Source organism: Penicillium hordei (genome assembly GCF_028827395.1).
Source record: "Penicillium hordei strain IBT 12815 chromosome Unknown utg000006l_segment0_segment0, whole genome shotgun sequence".
Taxonomy (NCBI): domain Eukaryota; kingdom Fungi; phylum Ascomycota; class Eurotiomycetes; order Eurotiales; family Aspergillaceae; genus Penicillium; species Penicillium hordei.
This window is the reverse complement of record NW_026623147.1, coordinates 4,033,338-4,049,426: the sequence shown is the minus strand read 5'-3', so window position 1 is coordinate 4,049,426 and position 16,089 is coordinate 4,033,338. Positions and strand designations below refer to the sequence as shown.

The window sequence follows — 16,089 nt, the reverse complement described above, 5'->3', positions numbered from 1 at the left end:
CACAAGATGACGGATCCCATATTGCCCAAAGCTGGCGAGCGCAATATCCTCGTGACGAGCGCTTTGCCATACGTGAACAATGTCCCCCATCTGGGTAACGTCGTGGGCTCCGTGCTGAGTGCTGATGTATTCGCTAGGTATGAGTCAACCCCATACAGAATACAGCATTGCGCCATGAAACTGACAGCTACTCAATAGATACCACAAGGCCTGTGGTCGACGCACATTGTACATCTGCGGTACAGATGAATACGGAACCGCAACCGAAACGAAGGCGCTGGAAGAGAAGATGTCGCCGGAGGATCTGTGCGCCAAATACAATAAGATCCACCAAGATGTCTACGAATGGTTCAACATCGGCTTCGATCACTTCGGTCGTACCCCCACACAGAAGCACACCGAGATCTCCCAGTCGATCTTCAAGCGCCTGCACGAGAACGGCTTCCTCGGCGAGCGCACCGCCGAACAGCCCTTCTGCGAGAAGCACGGCTCGTTCCTAGCTGATCGCTTCGTGGAGGGTGAATGCCCCCGCTGCCACTACGACGATGCCCGTGGAGACCAGTGTGACAAGTGCGGTCACCTACTTGATCCCTTTGATCTCATCAACCCCCGCTGCAAGCTTGACGGTGCTTCCCCCGTCCGCCGTGAGACGAAACACATCCACATCCTGCTTGACAAGCTCCAACCGGAGATCGAGAAATGGGCTCACCCCGCTATTGAGAAGGGTAACTGGCCTAGGAATTCCCGCATTATTACCGAGTCCTGGTTGAAGGAGGGCTTGAAGGATCGTGGTATCACCCGAGACTTGAAGTGGGGTGTTCCCGTCCCGCTGGAGGGATACGAGAACAAGGTTCTCTACGTGTGGTTCGAGGCTTGCATCGGCTACCCCTCGATCACTGCCAACTACACAGACGACTGGGAGAAGTGGTGGCGCAACCCGGAGGATGTGCAGCTGTGGCAGTTCCTGGGCAAGGACAACGTGCCCTTCCACAGTGTGATCTTCCCCGGTACACAGATCGGCACGAGAGATAAGTGGACCATGCTGCACCACCTAAGCACGACCGAGTACCTCAACTACGAAGGCGGCAAGTTTAGCAAGTCGCGCGGCGTGGGTGTGTTCGGCACGAACGCCCGTGAAACCGGCGTTTCCGCCGATGTGTGGCGTTACTTCCTGCTCAAGAACCGCCCAGAGACTGGCGACACTCAGTTCGAGTGGGGTCCCTTCGTGGACAGCAACAATGGTGAGCTCCTCGCCAAGCTCGGTAACCTCGTCAACCGCGTCATCAAGCTTGTCACCGCCTCTTACGGCTCCGTCATTCCGGAATTCACCGTGCCAGAGACCTTCAACCCATTCCTAGAGGAAGTCACCGAACACCTGCGCCAGTACCACGAAGACCTGGAAGGTGCGCACCTCCGCGCCGGTGTGCAGACAGCCATGCGCATCGCCGAGGCGGGTAACGGACTGATCCAAGCGAACCGACTCGACAATGCTTTGATTGCGAACGAGCCCGAGCGTGCAGCCGCCGTCGTCGGCACAGTGCTCAACCTGATCCACCTGCTGTCCAGCGTGTTCTCGCCATACATGCCTGCAACCTCCAAGTCGATTCTGGAGCAGCTGAACGCACCCTTCCAGTACATCCCCAGTGTGGAAGAGCTCCAGTCCGGCTGGAAGCCTACTTCCCTGAAGGCCGGCCACAAGATTGGCAAGGCCGCTTACCTGTTCACGCGTATTGATCCCAAGAATGCGGATGAGTGGCGTGAGATGTTTGGTGGCTCGCAGGCTGACCGGAAGAAGAAGGAGGATGAGGCTGCTAAGCTGGCTGCGAAGAAGGCTGCTGCTAAGGCTAAGAAGAAGGAGAAGAAGGAGAAGGGCCGTGCTGGTGCTCCTGAAGGTGGTGTTGAGGGGTCTGCTAAGGGTGGGGCGGAGAAGGTTTCCGTTACCACTGAAGGCAAGAATGATGAGGCTGTTGAGAAGATTGCTGATGGGGTGGCGCAGGTTACTCTGCCTACCTCGTAGATGGTCAGGTCTTCAACGGGGTGGTCTAGATAAGAAAATACATGTAAGGCGTGTTGTAGGAGCTTTCTTTTTTATAATTCTCTATGAGAGATGTTGTGAATGGGTCATGAACGGGGATCATTTTCTGGGCATATTCAACTGGCTTGGGAATTCTTCCTTTTTTTATAGGTATCATACGCATGGATGCAATGAAGGTGTTTTGTTTTTGAAGGCTCGATCCTGGATGTCTCGTCTACTTGTTCCTGCTTAGCTCTACAATCTATATTCATAGTAGGGCTACATCTCCCAAGGTCCTAACAGACCCTTCCAAGAAAGAAAATAGCCAGGCTGGCAAAAGAAATCCCATTTGCACTTAATCAAAACACGCCGATATGGTAAAAATTTCATTACATGCTCGTTGTAGCGATGGGACACGAAAGCGATTGGCGAAAAAATGTCCCACCTATCCCACGCAAAAAAGAAAAAAAAGCTCAGGTCCAAATCAACGCTTGCGCGTACTCGGTCTGGGCTTTGTCTCATCAGGCCCGATAGGGTGCAGCATGACCTTGTTGGTAGTCTGCTGGGTATTGATGGAGTAACCCTTGCTCCAGTCGTAGCTGACAGAGTAAGCGAAGATATTTCCAGTACGGTTGAAAGCGGTGGTAGTGATAGGGCCTCCGACAGCGGGGTAACCCTTGAGACGGTGCTTCGCATCCTTATCCCAGAAGTGGAAAGTACCGTCTGCACCTGCAGTGCTGAAGGTTCCGTGAATGGGGTGGAAAGAGATAGCGTTAACGGAATAGATATTGCAGACATCGCGGTTTGCGGGCGGGTTTTCACGGTGGCACTTGAAGGAGAAGTTCGAGGCGGAATCCTTCTCCTCGACGTACTGAATAGCACAACGGCCCTCGACGGAGCCGACCGCGAAGCCCGAGGCATCTGAAAAGCAGCTGACTACCCGCGTCTGCCACTTGAGGGGTGATTGCATAGTCTTGTAGAACTTTGTTGGCTGGTCGAGGTTGATGATATTGATGTAACGGTCTGCGGTGCCGACAACGAGAAGCTTGTTCTTGACGTCCATGGTGTAGATACGCTCCTGGCACTCGACGGAAGCGATTGCGGTCGACTGGCGCAAGTCCCAGTATTTGACTGTCTTGTCCCACGATCCGGTGATCAGGAGTGGGGATCCGCCCACGGAGGGATTGGGGATCATATGGCAGCTTCGAATTGGGGCGTCGTGGGCGGCAACTTGGGTTGTCGTGCCTGAGCCGAGATCAAGCATGCGGGCTGCCTTGTCGGCACCGGCACCGACGACCTTGGTTCCATCCTATAAGAGAGAAAAAAAAGAGGATGTCAGTTTCTGTGCATAGAAGTTGAGTTGTTGGGTGCGAATATGTGGGGGTTGGTGAGAAGGAGTGTGAGCTTACTGGAGACCAGCAGCAGTTCAGCACGGGAGCTTCATGCTCGAAGAGTGCCTTTCCTTCACTTTGTCCCTGGTCGTTGATTTCGTAGATGCGGACTTTCTTATCCCACGAGGCGACGGCTAAGTGCTCGCTGGTAGGCGAGAAGCGGAGATCCGAGATGCCATCCTCGGGGGGAGTGTTGAGGGCGACGTCCTTGGAGATGTCGCCGGTGGTGTTTGTCTGGCCTGCCGAGGCCGACGACGCGCCGGCGCCGAAAAGTGACATTTGAAAGGGCGCGAGAGGTGTGATATGGTAAAGGGTATCGAGGAGGTGATGAAAGGATGGGAACAGAAAACAAAGGCAAAGCTGAATTCACAGCTGGGGAGTCATGCAGAGAAGAAAGAAAGTCGAGCTCAGTGGAGAAAGGAAGAGACAGAGAAGTCGATGATAATTGTAGCTCGACAGAAAGCGATGCGCGATGCCGGCAGAAAATATATCTCACCGCCTTTGTATCTGTGGATCTTATACTTCAACCTTCACTCGAGTATTCTACTTTAATCATCTTCCAACTTTTGTCTTTACGTTTTTATTGAAATCACTTGGGCATACTTATTCTTTATTTATACGCTCATTCCATTGACAAAGCTATAGCTATGTAGCTGTCCATAGATACCGTGAGTCACGACTATCAAGGCAGCATTGTCGGACTGCAGTTATCCGCTCGGTAACCATTCTGATAGATGATGTTACTGGATGAAGTTTTACTGGTCAGTTTAAGGCATTTGGAGAGATTGAACTAGAAGATAAGACTCGATTCAACCTTCACTTTCCCGGTATCGCCATGCAATATCTATACGAATGTCAAAAAGTTTATACCGAGTCATAAGTGGCCGTTTGCCCAATACCTTTATATTCTCTTATCTTCTAGGTGAATTGTAAATATGAATTGAAGGTTAACCAAGATTGAGTTGTTTCATATTTTTGTGGTCCAAGAGATGGTTGAGCTTAGATGATGAGTATATATACAGTATAATATCCAATATCCCGACGTGGTATACCTGTTCGACTATTAAATCAGATATCTTGAGTCTATTAGGCTGCAAATCCAGTTTATAGGACACTTTGTCATTAAAACAGGTCCCTTGAGTCCAGATCAGTGTGATGAGATAATGGCGGTTAATTACGCCATACAGGAATCTTCATTAAGAGTAAGAACCCTACCTAGGTAAGGATTGGATTGGTTTGCCAGGTATTACCTAAGGTATTGCTATTGTATTGTACGAAATGACCTCACGTGGTCAGTAGTAGATTAGAGAGTGGTACGATGGAATTAAGTACCATATAGTCAGGTGACACAGTCATACGATAGTTATAGTTATAGTATATTAATATATTAATATTATATTACTAACTAGTTAGTTAACATGATATACCAATATACCAATGTACCAATGTACCAATATGATGTACGAACTAACTAGTTAGTTAACATGATATACCAATATACCAATATACCAATGTACCAATGTACCAATGTACCAATATGATGTACTAACTAATTAATATACGAACTAATATACGAACTAATATATACTAATATAGTATATGAGGGCTATATAAGGGCTATATAAGAGTGATCTGCCGTTAATAAAGTGGAGCCCAAATGCGGGGTGCAGCACTAAGATTGGCCAAGATTAACAATGTTGATGTCAGTTCAATCCGGGGGAGGCCGGTTGTCTTGTATGATATTTATATGTAATATGTATCTATACCTGTATCTATGAAGATAATGATGATGGTGTAGTAATAATTCAATAGTATAAATATTAGTTGAATAGATAATATATAGTAGAATGGTGAAACCAAAAGATATAGAAAAGGGTACTTCCTTGTTATAGACAAACACCAGATAACCAAAGTAACATGACACTCATGACGATGGACTCTGCACCCCCTCTCACACAACCTTGGTCACCTGCCTTCCCCCTCTTCTTTCCTTCTTCCATCTCCTGATCTTTGATTCATCTCCTGATTCATCTGAGAGTATATTCCTCATCCCATCTTGATCCTTTCCCATCTCTAACTTGATCAGATACACTCTGCAAACATGTCTGTTCCTTTAACCAAAGTCGATTCGGCCATCGCTGGCTTGTCCATATCCGATGAGAAACCCAAGATTGAGAAGGAGGTCAAGGCCAAGACCCACAGGCGGACCTCCTCAACGGTAGAAGGTATCTGGAACATCAAGGACCTTGGTAAGTACATCGTCAATCTCAGTTAAGGAACCTATCCTGATGGTACTTCAGAAGAGCAAAAGATGGACCTTGAACTACCAATCGAAACACAGAAGACTGGGTGGTCAGTATCTCATCTCAATTCCTCACATATTGATCAGTCTCACTGACGTCTGTCCAGGAAACTCAACACCTCCCCCTCAACCATTGAAGACAAAGATATCCTCAAAATGTTCCTCGTCACTCCACCCGTCAAGAAGATTGACCTACACTTCCCCCTTGGCCTAGAAGTCACCGCACGGAACCTCAAGGGCGTCACGATCAAGGACGCATTGGATGCCATCTACAAACAGTTCAAGAAGAAGGTCAGTGGTTCTACAGTATAGAATACAGAGAGCCCATGATGACTGACGTGACCCCGCTAGGCGGATGATGAACTCGACAAACCCTACCTCGCTGGCTTCGAGTGGGACAAGGAAGAGTGCTGGACCCGGTTGGTCGTGCACCAGAAGAAGGAGGGTGCACCACAGCCAAGCAAAAAGTCCAAGAAGAAGTCCAAGGACGAGGCATAGATTGGCACCAGCCCATGAACCCGGGTATTCATTCCATCACATGACCATGAACACAGACCAGTGTCTCCGGATGACCTCTTCAATTTCTTCTACCTTTTATCCCTTCACTTTACCAATCATGATAATGGATGTTCTTACCGGGGACTATTGACTCCCCTCTGCAATTTTATGTTCTGCTTTTCTACGGTCCCGTTTGGCTGCTCTGTGTTCACTGCGTTTCCAATGTAGAAACAAGAATTAGGAGGGCGCCAGGGATTTCGTATTTTGATTTTATCTTGTCTATCTTATTTCTGTCATTTTTGTCTGGCCCGGCTTTGATGTATCTACCCTGGGTGGACCGGTATGTGCCGTTCACTCCTTCTGACGCCTAGTGGAGATCAAATTAAATAATTACCAGCTATCCGTTTCCAATGTAGGTGTTGTAAGGGAGATATTGTGTCGGAAACCAAGTGAGGAGACATTACTAGTCCGAATGGACATGTCGAGCCACGCTATACCTTGATATCCACAACTTCACAGTGTACTTGGGCATATCCTATAGATTCATGAGAAGAAAGACAATGTTTCTGTGCTCTACACAGATTCTAATCCCAAAGTGACCCCCAAGACTTCCGCCCTCTCAAAAAGGCCTCATCGGAATACTTTGGCTTCATCCCCAGCCTAGTATACGCCGCCTTAACATTATTCACAACATCACATTCCAAACTCGACACATAATAACCACGACCCCTAGACGTTTCTCCCAGACGAGTATAAAACACTAAATCCAGATCATGAACACCAAAGAGCCCCAGGTCTCCTCGAATCCGTTGAGGGAGGAGTTCCTGTCCCCAGACCATCTCCGTTGCGGAGTATTCATCCTGATCCCATCTATCGCCGAAGACCAGTGCTTCAAAGACGATATCCATTCGTAGGCCACTGGCTGGTTCTTTTTGGTCGCCCTTTAGGGTGATTATGGATGTCAGCTAGGGTTCTTTGCAGGAGGAAATTGACAAATGATATATGTGTGTATGTAAACAAATACAAAGATCATTATGTAGAGATAGATAACCATATGTATATATTATGTAAAGAAGCAGACCTGAATACTCACCAACGCTTCATAAATGTACAAATACTGTCCGCCATGTCCGACATTACTCCTTAGCAGCGATAGCGTATTCACCGGCGGCTGCTGGACCAGCATACGGCGCCAGCTAGCCTCCGGTCTGATATATGCGTCCCATTTATGCGGGTTCCGGACCATGTCGAAGGTGGTGAATGTGAGCTTGGAATTGATTTTGTCGTTTATTGTGTCGGCTTCCGGATCGTTCTTTTTATTGGTACTTCCTCCATTGCTAGACCCGGATCGGTAGAAGATTGACGGGAAGGTTTCTGCTAGGAGTGGATTCTGGGTCTTTGTTTTATTCATGCCGTTTTCGAGGGGACGGAAGAATAGGGCCCATTGAATTTGCGGGGAGGAGTTGATGAAATGGGACCAGGCGTGGCAGATTCGGGTTGCTTTTGTGAGGAGGGTGCGGGTGTCCAGGTTGAGGAGGATTAGTTCGAAGATTTCGGGGATGGAGAGGGCGTGGGATTGGGCTGAAGCTGGGGGAGGGGCCATTGGGGTTAAGAAGAAGAAGAAGAATATGAGCTGTTGAAATCCAGTCTAGGAGGTTTTAGGGGCTCTTTGCCAGATTGGGCACAATTGAGCCTCACATGTACACGTGATGGGGTTTTTTTTTTATCTTAGCAGGATTATTTGAATTTTGGATGTGTTAGATGGACATATTTGGAATTATGTAGAGATTGTAGAGATGGATGTAATCGAGTATATACAGTGGTTGTAAGGAGGAAGAATAACGATTCACTTCTCACCGAGAACGACCCGAACTCCCAAAGAGAACCAGGACGATCTCGTCAAGTATCGTAAAAGCAAGATGGGTATTAAGATGCTGGTTATTCAGCGTAGCAAAAATGCGACGGGCTGCAGCCTGTGCATTAGCTCTGCCGACGACATTACCCGCCAGATCCGGTATGAGCGTAGCCAAGACCACAGTGGCCTCGGCACGACTATTGAGACGGTCTGCGGCAGAACGAGGCGGGGCTTTACGGAGTACGCCGCCGGGCCAGAGGGTATCGCGAGCGAGAGCAAGGTACTTGATAAGCGAGTCATCCTGTACCAGGCCGCGCGCTCCGTCGCGGACCTTGCGCTCTATTGTTCCGCCGAGGAGCTGGTGCAGGACGACGACGACAGCACGACCGCGCAGCCAGTTATTGCCGCGGTTCAGCTCGAACGCTTCGAGGAAGAGATCGCAGATGGGTTTGATGAATGGCTCAAGCTCACGATCTTCGAAGGCGTTTAGTTCCGCTTCGGCTTCGGCGGCTGTGGCGGCATCTTCGGTTGCGAGGCTAGAGTCTGGGACTGTCGTGTTGCTGGCTTGCTGGGTGGCCGCTGAGATGAGGTTCTGGCCTGCGGTAGACAGTTGGTCTAGGACACCGAAGTTGCCAAGGAAGTCATCCATGCCATCTGCGACGGAGTTGTAGATGCGTGTAACAAGGTCTTTGGTTTCCCCTTCATTGTCGCGGGCATTTTCCTTACGGGGAAGTATGGCACGCTGAGAGAGGAATGCACGTAGATCGCGGCTGCGACAGACCTCCGGTAGGAGAATGAGTCTCTGCAGATAGGCTTCGAGAGCGAGTCGCCGTTTGTGAAGGAACTCTTTCTGTAGCTTCATCACAACGCGTCGCCGGGGGAATTCCAAGTGCCGGACAGAGGGGTAGCGTTGGCGTAGCTTCTGATGCAGATCATGGAACTCGCTGTATCGCCGTGCAACGACCCACGATGCAGCGGGCATTTGTTCGCCGGCATTTCTTCGAACCTCCACGACGTCTAGATAACTAGTTAGCCTGGTCACACACGGTACATTAGGAGGTTCTCTTACACATTGCGAATTCACGGCCATCATCCTCTTCTTTGCCTACAACAGTAGATTTGAGGCTGACAGTCGACCGCCCAAACAAGCTGTTATCGCTTTCCTGGAGGATGTACTGCTGCCGCTGCATTTCCTTGCGGTGCATTTCGCGCTGAATGCTGGCCTTGGACTTGCGCAGGATTCTCAGTTCCGCAGTGTTGTTTGTCAGTTCTGCTTTGCGTGTCAATGCTTGGACCACAGAGTCCTGGGCTGCAAGCTTGTCGATATCCACTGAAAGCGCCTCAATCGCTTCTGTTAGACCCAAGTCACCCGGTGCAGCTTCGTGCACTTCATCTGCTGAGTCCTTTTCATCCACGCCGTCTGGTTCTTCGTATTCATCTTCGATGAATTTTTGTTGATCCGGAAATAAGTCGTCATCAAATACACCAAGTCGCGATGCATGATCCACCAGACCAAGCGATGCGATGCTTTTCTTTGTTCTCTCATTCCGGTTGTCAACTTGAGGAATTTCGGACGAGCTTCGCGACGAAAGAACAGGACGTTCCGGCCCAAACAGACCGGCAACATCTCCTTTGAGGTCTTCGATTCTTCCATTTTTCGGCTCATTGGTAATGATATCGTTAAGCGCTGCCTCCATAGTTTCTAGGACTTGGCTTTGGCTCTGGCTAGCATCATTCTCGCCATTCTGGGAATCCTTGCCCAAACTATGGGTAGATGTGGCGAGATTGTCGGTGTCATAGTCGTCATCAAAAAGATGAGCAGATCGTTCTGAATCTATTGATCGCCGTGGTGAATCGTCATCATCGAACAATTTCCCCATGCCCCGCACATCACTAGACGAGACAGCGGCTCGTCGCAAATCTCTGGATGGTCTCAATCCCGGCTGGGAGGTTGTTCGTGACAATAAGGGGGGAGAGGTCGCCTCTCGGGAGTTTCAAAAGTGACTGCTATGGGAGAGGATTGACGAACTGACGCCTGGGCAGCGGATGCTTCATCGGATGCAAGATACTTCCAGTATAGATCAGACTCCTTGAACTTTGGATAATAAGTATCTTGGAGAAGCTCTAGAATGGCAGACTGAGTTGTCAGAACCACCATTCGCGCTTTTCGGTATTGTTCCGGGGTGGCACGCTTTCCTGCACTCAGGAATGTCTTGACTGCTCGGCGAGACTCCTCAGAAACCTTTAGTTCGGGTTTTGATAGATAGGTTTCACTGATGAGGGCTAGGTCGTTTCTGTCTGCTGGCTTCCATGCTAATGAAGTGGGCACTGCCTCATCTCCAAAGTCATCTTCAAGTGGGTTGCGGAATCCATCCACAACAACCCAGAATTGAACAAGCGACATCAGCTTTTGGCGGTCCATAAATTCCATGAAATAAGAAAGTCCAGATGCGTTGTGCATCACGTCAATCAGTGACGATTCATGCGTTCTAGGTGGGATCTCGGGTCGAAGGTCTAACGCTGGAGGTACATGGGAGTCCTCGCCAGGTCTCGCAAGTTTCGCCACTTTCTGATCAAGAACACGTTTGCCTGTTTCAAGGCGCTTCAAATAGACCTGATCCTGGCCTTCTACCACACTCTCTTGCTTCAATTGACTGGAAACGAGGGCACGGAACCGACGGGCATCGGAAAGGTTATTACATTTCCTGATTGCCCTCACAAAGCGCTCAAATGCTCGCTCTGAATCGGTTGCGGACAGTCGTGGGAATGGTTGCCCACGCTTGGACTTAGGTGTGGGTGACGCATGCTGGTCCAAAGCGGCGCGCAGTTTGCGTACAGTCTTCCGATCCTGTAAGGCCGTACGACCATATGCTTCCATTAGTTGGTTCCATGTATCTGGATCTGATAATGAAGTAACTATCGGAATAAGAACAGCGCATGAGATGATTTCGCGAATCAGAACCGACACAATACGACTGTTCAGAACACTTTCCGGAAATAGCTGGGGTAAAAGGCCAACCGCTAGCTTGCGCAGGTACTCCTGTTGAACAGACTTTCGATCGGACACAGATGTTGCAACAGCAGGATGTAAGCGACCTTCACGGTATTTGTTTGCAATGGCCAGATCAAGCTCTCCAGACTCGGTCACATTTCGATTGAGATTGCGTCCGCGAATTGAACGTTCGGCAATGTCAAATTCCTTGAGATGCGATGTCACGATAGGAAAGATGCGCGATACGATCAGCGAGACCATGTCCTCCGCAACTAACCTATCCCGGAGGTTTTCAAGGGCGATACGGATCGTTCGATCAACTTCATTGACAAATATGGGGTTCGGGCTGATACTGTGATACCACGAGGAAATAAAGTCTCGGGTTATGAAAGATAAAAGTTCGTCGATCCCTTCCGATACGACAAAAGACTGAGGATAGAGTGGCCGGGGCCGGTATCGTGTGCTCCGGCGGACATTCAGCACTTCTTTTCGCCATTGGTTGGGTTTTATGAAAGCCACCGAAACTTTCTTGGTGTCGACTTTGTCATTCTGATGCCGGATTGTCAATGCGACAACTCCAAAAAGTCCTACGGAAGATAGGATGGCACCCAGTGTCACGGCATATCCTAGATAGCGGAGGATCGGCAGCCAGCGAACCACAAGACCCCAAGCGATGAATACGCCGACGCCCGCCAGAACGAGGTCGCGGCGACTAAGGGCCATTCTCCCCACTCTCTTGTCAAAGCTCCACGTCTCATAACGATCACTCCCGGGAACTTGGGAGCGAACGGCTCGGCATAGTACTGTGGTCACGGTCAACCTGGCCTGATTGGCGATGAAGCTCTCGTTCGTGTCGAGCGTCCTGGAATGAAGTCGATATGTGATACAATGTCCCTAGGAGTCAGAAGAGAAGGGATAAAGACGTGGATCTCAGCTGTACTGGTATCAAAAAGGAAGAGCCAAGGAGTCGAGAAAGAAACAATCCCGTGACCGTGCGAGAGGAACCTACGGGTGGACGTCATTTTTGTTTACTTAAGCTGTTAATCCGGGGCCCAACATGTCTTTCCCCTCTTCTTCTTTTTCTTCTTCTTCATCTTCTTTCTTCCTTCTTCCTATTCTCTTCTCTTCACTCTTTCTGGTTTAACGGTTTTTGCGCCATGGCCTCTCTTACGGATTTTGTCGATTTTTCCTCCAAGCCTTTACTATGTAAGTTGGCCTTTACAAAATCTCAACAATTTGCATGTGATTGACCCCAACAGGGTCCGCTGCGACTATTGCTTTTAACCCAATTTTTTGGAAGTGAGTGACAATTTTGGTTGAGAAAACCACAATGGCAATTATTCTGTCCATGAGCAATAGCTAATCTGAGCTTTCTAGCATTGTTGCCCGCGCAGGTTGGCCAACTCCACCCAAGGACTGTTGCATTCGACCTTGGCTAACCGCTGAACAGAGTACCGCAACCACTTCTTGACCCGCCTCTTCGGAGGCGCATACAATGGCTGCTACGTCCTTGCAGTCACCATCTTTTCCCTCGGGATTCTCCGTGACCATATCTACCAACTCGCTCTAGCTGACCAGCCCTTCTACGCTCCTGTCCACCAACCCATCGTTGGAGGTATCCTGTTTACTATCGGTTCCGTCCTGGTTCTCTCCAGCATGTGGGCTCTTGGTGTGACCGGTACCTACCTTGGCGACTACTTCGGTATTCTTATGGACGCTCCTGTCACCGGGTTCCCTTTCAACGTGACCGGCTCGCCGATGTACTGGGGTAGCACGTTGAACTTCCTTGGTGTTGCACTGTACCACGGCAAGGTTGCTGGTATTCTTCTGACTGCCCAGGTCTTTATCCTGTACTGGTTCGCTCTCGGCTGGGAAGAGTAAGTATTAATTTTTGAAGCATTCCTAGAGCTAAACTGACTGTCTCTAGCCCCTTCACTGCTGAGATCTACGCCAAGCGTGAGCGCGAACGTGCCAAGAAGCAGGGCGGCAAGAAGCAGTAAGCGCCATGAATGTATACCAGGATTGGCCAGGACATTCAACATCCACAATCCGAACACCAAAAGAGAGGCCGGGTTGCTTCAGACAACTTGACACCCAAAAAGTCTAGGGTTGCCCACGACAAGTTTCCAGCACATGGATGCATCCGAATCTTCAACGATGCTGGACCTGTAGACGATAGATCTTTGCCTTGTCCTTGATACTGGGGATGAGTATAACAGGACAAGGCCCCACTGTGATTTCCCTTACGCGACTACAAAAGATATAATTCAATCAACCCATCGCGCCAAACCTGCAGTACGACTGTGAATCAGTAGACCTTTGTTGCTTACTTGTGATTGCTGAGTATGTGCAAGGGACTCTGGAAGTATTGTGTCTGTTTTATGGGAAAAGGAGAGAGATATCTACAGCGGGCAAAAGATGCTCCAGACAAAAACCCTTGAATCTAAGACATCTAATACTGTACAATTATGTTCTCTCTGTCTCTTCCCATGCACTATGCTTCGATCATGAAGAGCAGAACAGCAAAGCGACGACCACTGAACAACAATCTAAGCAACTAAGAAAGATATGGTATGTTTATAAAGGCCTAGATAGATCATCTTACTTCAATGCCTGGTTTGTTTGGCTCCCTCCTAGCATTTAGTTAGCTTCTGTTTGTAGAGAATCAATCCTTCTCTCTTCTTTGCTCTTTTGTCAGGACCATATATTAGACCGACCCAAAAAGCTTTCGCCGCATTCACACATGCATCTACTAGGGTATGTGCCCTAGTTAAGAGGACCTAGTCATGAGCTCAGTTGTCAGAGTGTTATACTACATCCCAATGCCTTAGCCTGATCTCGGTCTATACTCAATTCCTCAATTTTTCTACGCAATACTCCGGCTAATAGAAGGCCGTTTGTCTAGAGACGCGCGTTCCTAGTCTTTGGGGACATATAAGTACGCTCGACTTTCCTCTTCACTTCTCGGGTCATCAACCTCAGTCAATACCTTGAGACCCAAAAGCGGCAAGCTGCAGCAAAACCCACGCAAAGAGCCAGTTCGACTGCCAGTTTTCCGCCAATACCATTGCATATGTACCATTTGATGTATGGCCGGCTTACCCTTCCACTTGCACCTGCTCGCAGGTGACGAGCAAGTGAAGAACAAATGAGAGAAGAAGCCCATGACTACAGTCATTGGATACATTTGCACAAGTCACCTAGTAGCCCGCAGTTTGGCAAGCGAAAAAGACAAATCAAGAACTAATCAAAGCCAAAAGAGACTTCCAACATGTCAACTCGCTAGGCATGACCCTCTTCAGTCCATCGGGGTGGACTAAACCAGGATACTACCATACCTCGCCCTTTGACAAAGACTCGAGCTATAAAGATCTCCAGGGACTACCGATACTCTTTTCTGGTCTTTCTACTCTGGACCTTTAGGGTGGGAGGAAGACCTTCACGGCGAGGGTCATGCTGGATGGTTTACATTGTGCTTTGGATTCGCCTACGCTATGAGATCATCTATCCCACAACTTGAGCTTGTTGGAACCAGTGTTGAGTTCGGTCATCAACAGATATCCCGGTCATTGGCTAGGATGAACAAAGCCTTGGAACGACTGGTGAAAATCACGATGAACTCGTCTTGTTGAGGCAGAGGCCAGCCTGGAGGAACGTACTCGATGATTCGAAGTTCAGATACAGGAATGGCGGAAACATGCAAGCAGGGAGCACTGAGAAACCACTTCCGATGTCCAGTGTGATCTTTTAAGAGGCGTGCCCCCTAGCTCAATTACACTCGACGGATTGGAGTTCCGAGACAGGAATGGTGAACACCGCAATCAGGGAAGAATGTTTCCCGTTGCTATATCCCCCGAAAAGAAAGAAGAGATGGCAGATTGGGGAGGCAGAACAACAGGAAGGGAAGATGAAAGGAAACAAAACCACGTGAAGCAGAAGAGAGTGAAGCTGTGACCGGGGAGATGAACATACCCACAGAAGAAGAAGAAGCACATCCAAGACTCGAATACAAACTATTTAGAACTTTCAGCATCTACTTCGCCTAGTAGATGAATTCAAAAAAAAAAAAAAAAAAAAAGGGCATTCGCCAGGTCCATGGTGTCACCGTATACCTCGGTATGCTGAGAAGACTCGACCTGGGCAAAGACTGTGCCAACATACCCAGGAACCAGTGAACCACTGGCATCACTGTGGAAGGCGCAAATCAAAGCTGAAGACATAGAAGACCTGATGCACTCCCTCATATGAGGGCGTGATAACCACGACTTGCCATACCCAGACATGACATTGACAACCTTGCGCGCGGGATCTTGGTATGGAAGTCCTGGAAGACGAGAAACAGAGTCGCCGAAAGACAGAGAGTCAAGGTTTGACCGTCAAGTTGACCGTCAATCTGACAGCTTGAACCGAACCCCTTCCCCTCCAATAGAGGACATTGTTCGACTATGCTAGGGGAAGAAGTACAGATACCGAATTGTGGCAGTGATCATCAATGCCGTATCATTGCTTAGATACCAAAACGTCTACAGCTGTAGAGGCGTGGCGGTTATGATCTCAAGATTGTCATGGGCAGGCAGGACGAGGCCCAGGAAGACGATGATCAGATCAAGAAGCAAACCTACAACGATGATGCCGAGATTGAGGGCCAGAACAACAACAATACCAATGATGAGGGCAAAGAAGGACAAAAGCAACATAATAGCCCCTGGACAGTCTCACCATGCACGCATTGTCTCCTCTCCAAGTGGACGTGCGTGCCCTACTGGGATGGCTCAAGGACATTCCAGATGTTAGTTTTTTGACGTAGATTAATGAAAAATGTCTTGTTGGGCCCAGAAACAGTAACCAAAATCATGATTATTATAGAAATGAGGGTATATACCGACGCCACAGGAATCAAAGAACCCAAAGAAACAGAGACAAGAGACAGGGTAGTATGTAGAGTTCGTATCACCAGGAAGAGACCAGAACATGACAATGCCAGAGGGCCCAAGATCAAAAGAGAAGAAGAAGCAAAGAAGCAAAGTGGAATACCAC

At 48.8% G+C, this 16,089-nt stretch overlaps 7 protein-coding genes across 7 annotated transcripts; 4 read left to right on the top strand and 3 right to left on the bottom strand.

Annotated features, from left to right (window-relative positions):
• Positions 1–6: 6 nt before the first annotated feature.
• On the top strand, positions 7–2,017 carry N7537_012163 (methionine--tRNA ligase MES1; the record flags this gene model as incomplete). The annotated part of the gene is made up of 2 exons (XM_056903217.1): positions 7–137; positions 199–2,017. The coding sequence occupies 2 exons, from the start codon at positions 7–9 to the stop codon at positions 2,015–2,017; spliced, it is 1,950 nt and encodes a 649-aa protein (XP_056748504.1).
• Positions 2,018–2,498: 481 nt separating this feature from the next.
• Positions 2,499–3,684, bottom strand: sonA (putative nuclear pore complex protein (SonA); the record flags this gene model as incomplete). Its single annotated transcript, XM_056903216.1, has 2 exons — positions 2,499–3,323; positions 3,424–3,684. 2 exons carry the CDS (start codon positions 3,682–3,684, stop codon positions 2,499–2,501), a joined length of 1,086 nt encoding a protein of 361 aa, XP_056748503.1.
• Positions 3,685–5,506: 1,822 nt separating this feature from the next.
• N7537_012161 (uncharacterized protein) lies at positions 5,507–6,205 on the top strand (the record flags this gene model as incomplete). The annotated part of the gene is made up of 4 exons (XM_056903215.1): positions 5,507–5,654; positions 5,706–5,757; positions 5,815–5,998; positions 6,059–6,205. 4 exons carry the CDS (start codon positions 5,507–5,509, stop codon positions 6,203–6,205), a joined length of 531 nt encoding a protein of 176 aa, XP_056748502.1.
• Positions 6,206–6,789: 584 nt separating this feature from the next.
• N7537_012160 (uncharacterized protein) lies at positions 6,790–7,808 on the bottom strand (the record flags this gene model as incomplete). The annotated part of the gene is made up of 2 exons (XM_056903214.1): positions 6,790–7,146; positions 7,299–7,808. 2 exons carry the CDS (start codon positions 7,806–7,808, stop codon positions 6,790–6,792), a joined length of 867 nt encoding a protein of 288 aa, XP_056748501.1.
• Positions 7,809–8,058: 250 nt separating this feature from the next.
• Positions 8,059–11,775, bottom strand: rgsC (putative intermediate filament protein (Mdm1); the record flags this gene model as incomplete). The annotated part of the gene is made up of 3 exons (XM_056903213.1): positions 8,059–9,077; positions 9,130–10,003; positions 10,090–11,775. 3 exons carry the CDS (start codon positions 11,773–11,775, stop codon positions 8,059–8,061), a joined length of 3,579 nt encoding a protein of 1,192 aa, XP_056748500.1.
• A 364-nt stretch (positions 11,776–12,139) lies between these two features.
• N7537_012158 (bifunctional phosphatidyl-N-methylethanolamine N-methyltransferase/phosphatidyl-N-dimethylethanolamine N-methyltransferase) lies at positions 12,140–13,401 on the top strand. The gene is made up of 5 exons (XM_056903212.1): positions 12,140–12,258; positions 12,312–12,351; positions 12,430–12,446; positions 12,503–12,929; positions 12,980–13,401. Exons 1-5 carry the CDS (start codon positions 12,210–12,212, stop codon positions 13,050–13,052), a joined length of 606 nt encoding a protein of 201 aa, XP_056748499.1. The 5' UTR covers positions 12,140–12,209; the 3' UTR covers positions 13,053–13,401.
• Positions 13,402–15,617: 2,216 nt separating this feature from the next.
• Positions 15,618–15,854, top strand: N7537_012157 (uncharacterized protein; the record flags this gene model as incomplete). The annotated part of the gene is made up of 1 exon (XM_056903211.1): positions 15,618–15,854. One exon carries the CDS (start codon positions 15,618–15,620, stop codon positions 15,852–15,854), a length of 237 nt encoding a protein of 78 aa, XP_056748498.1.
• Between the last annotated feature and the right edge of the window lie 235 nt (positions 15,855–16,089).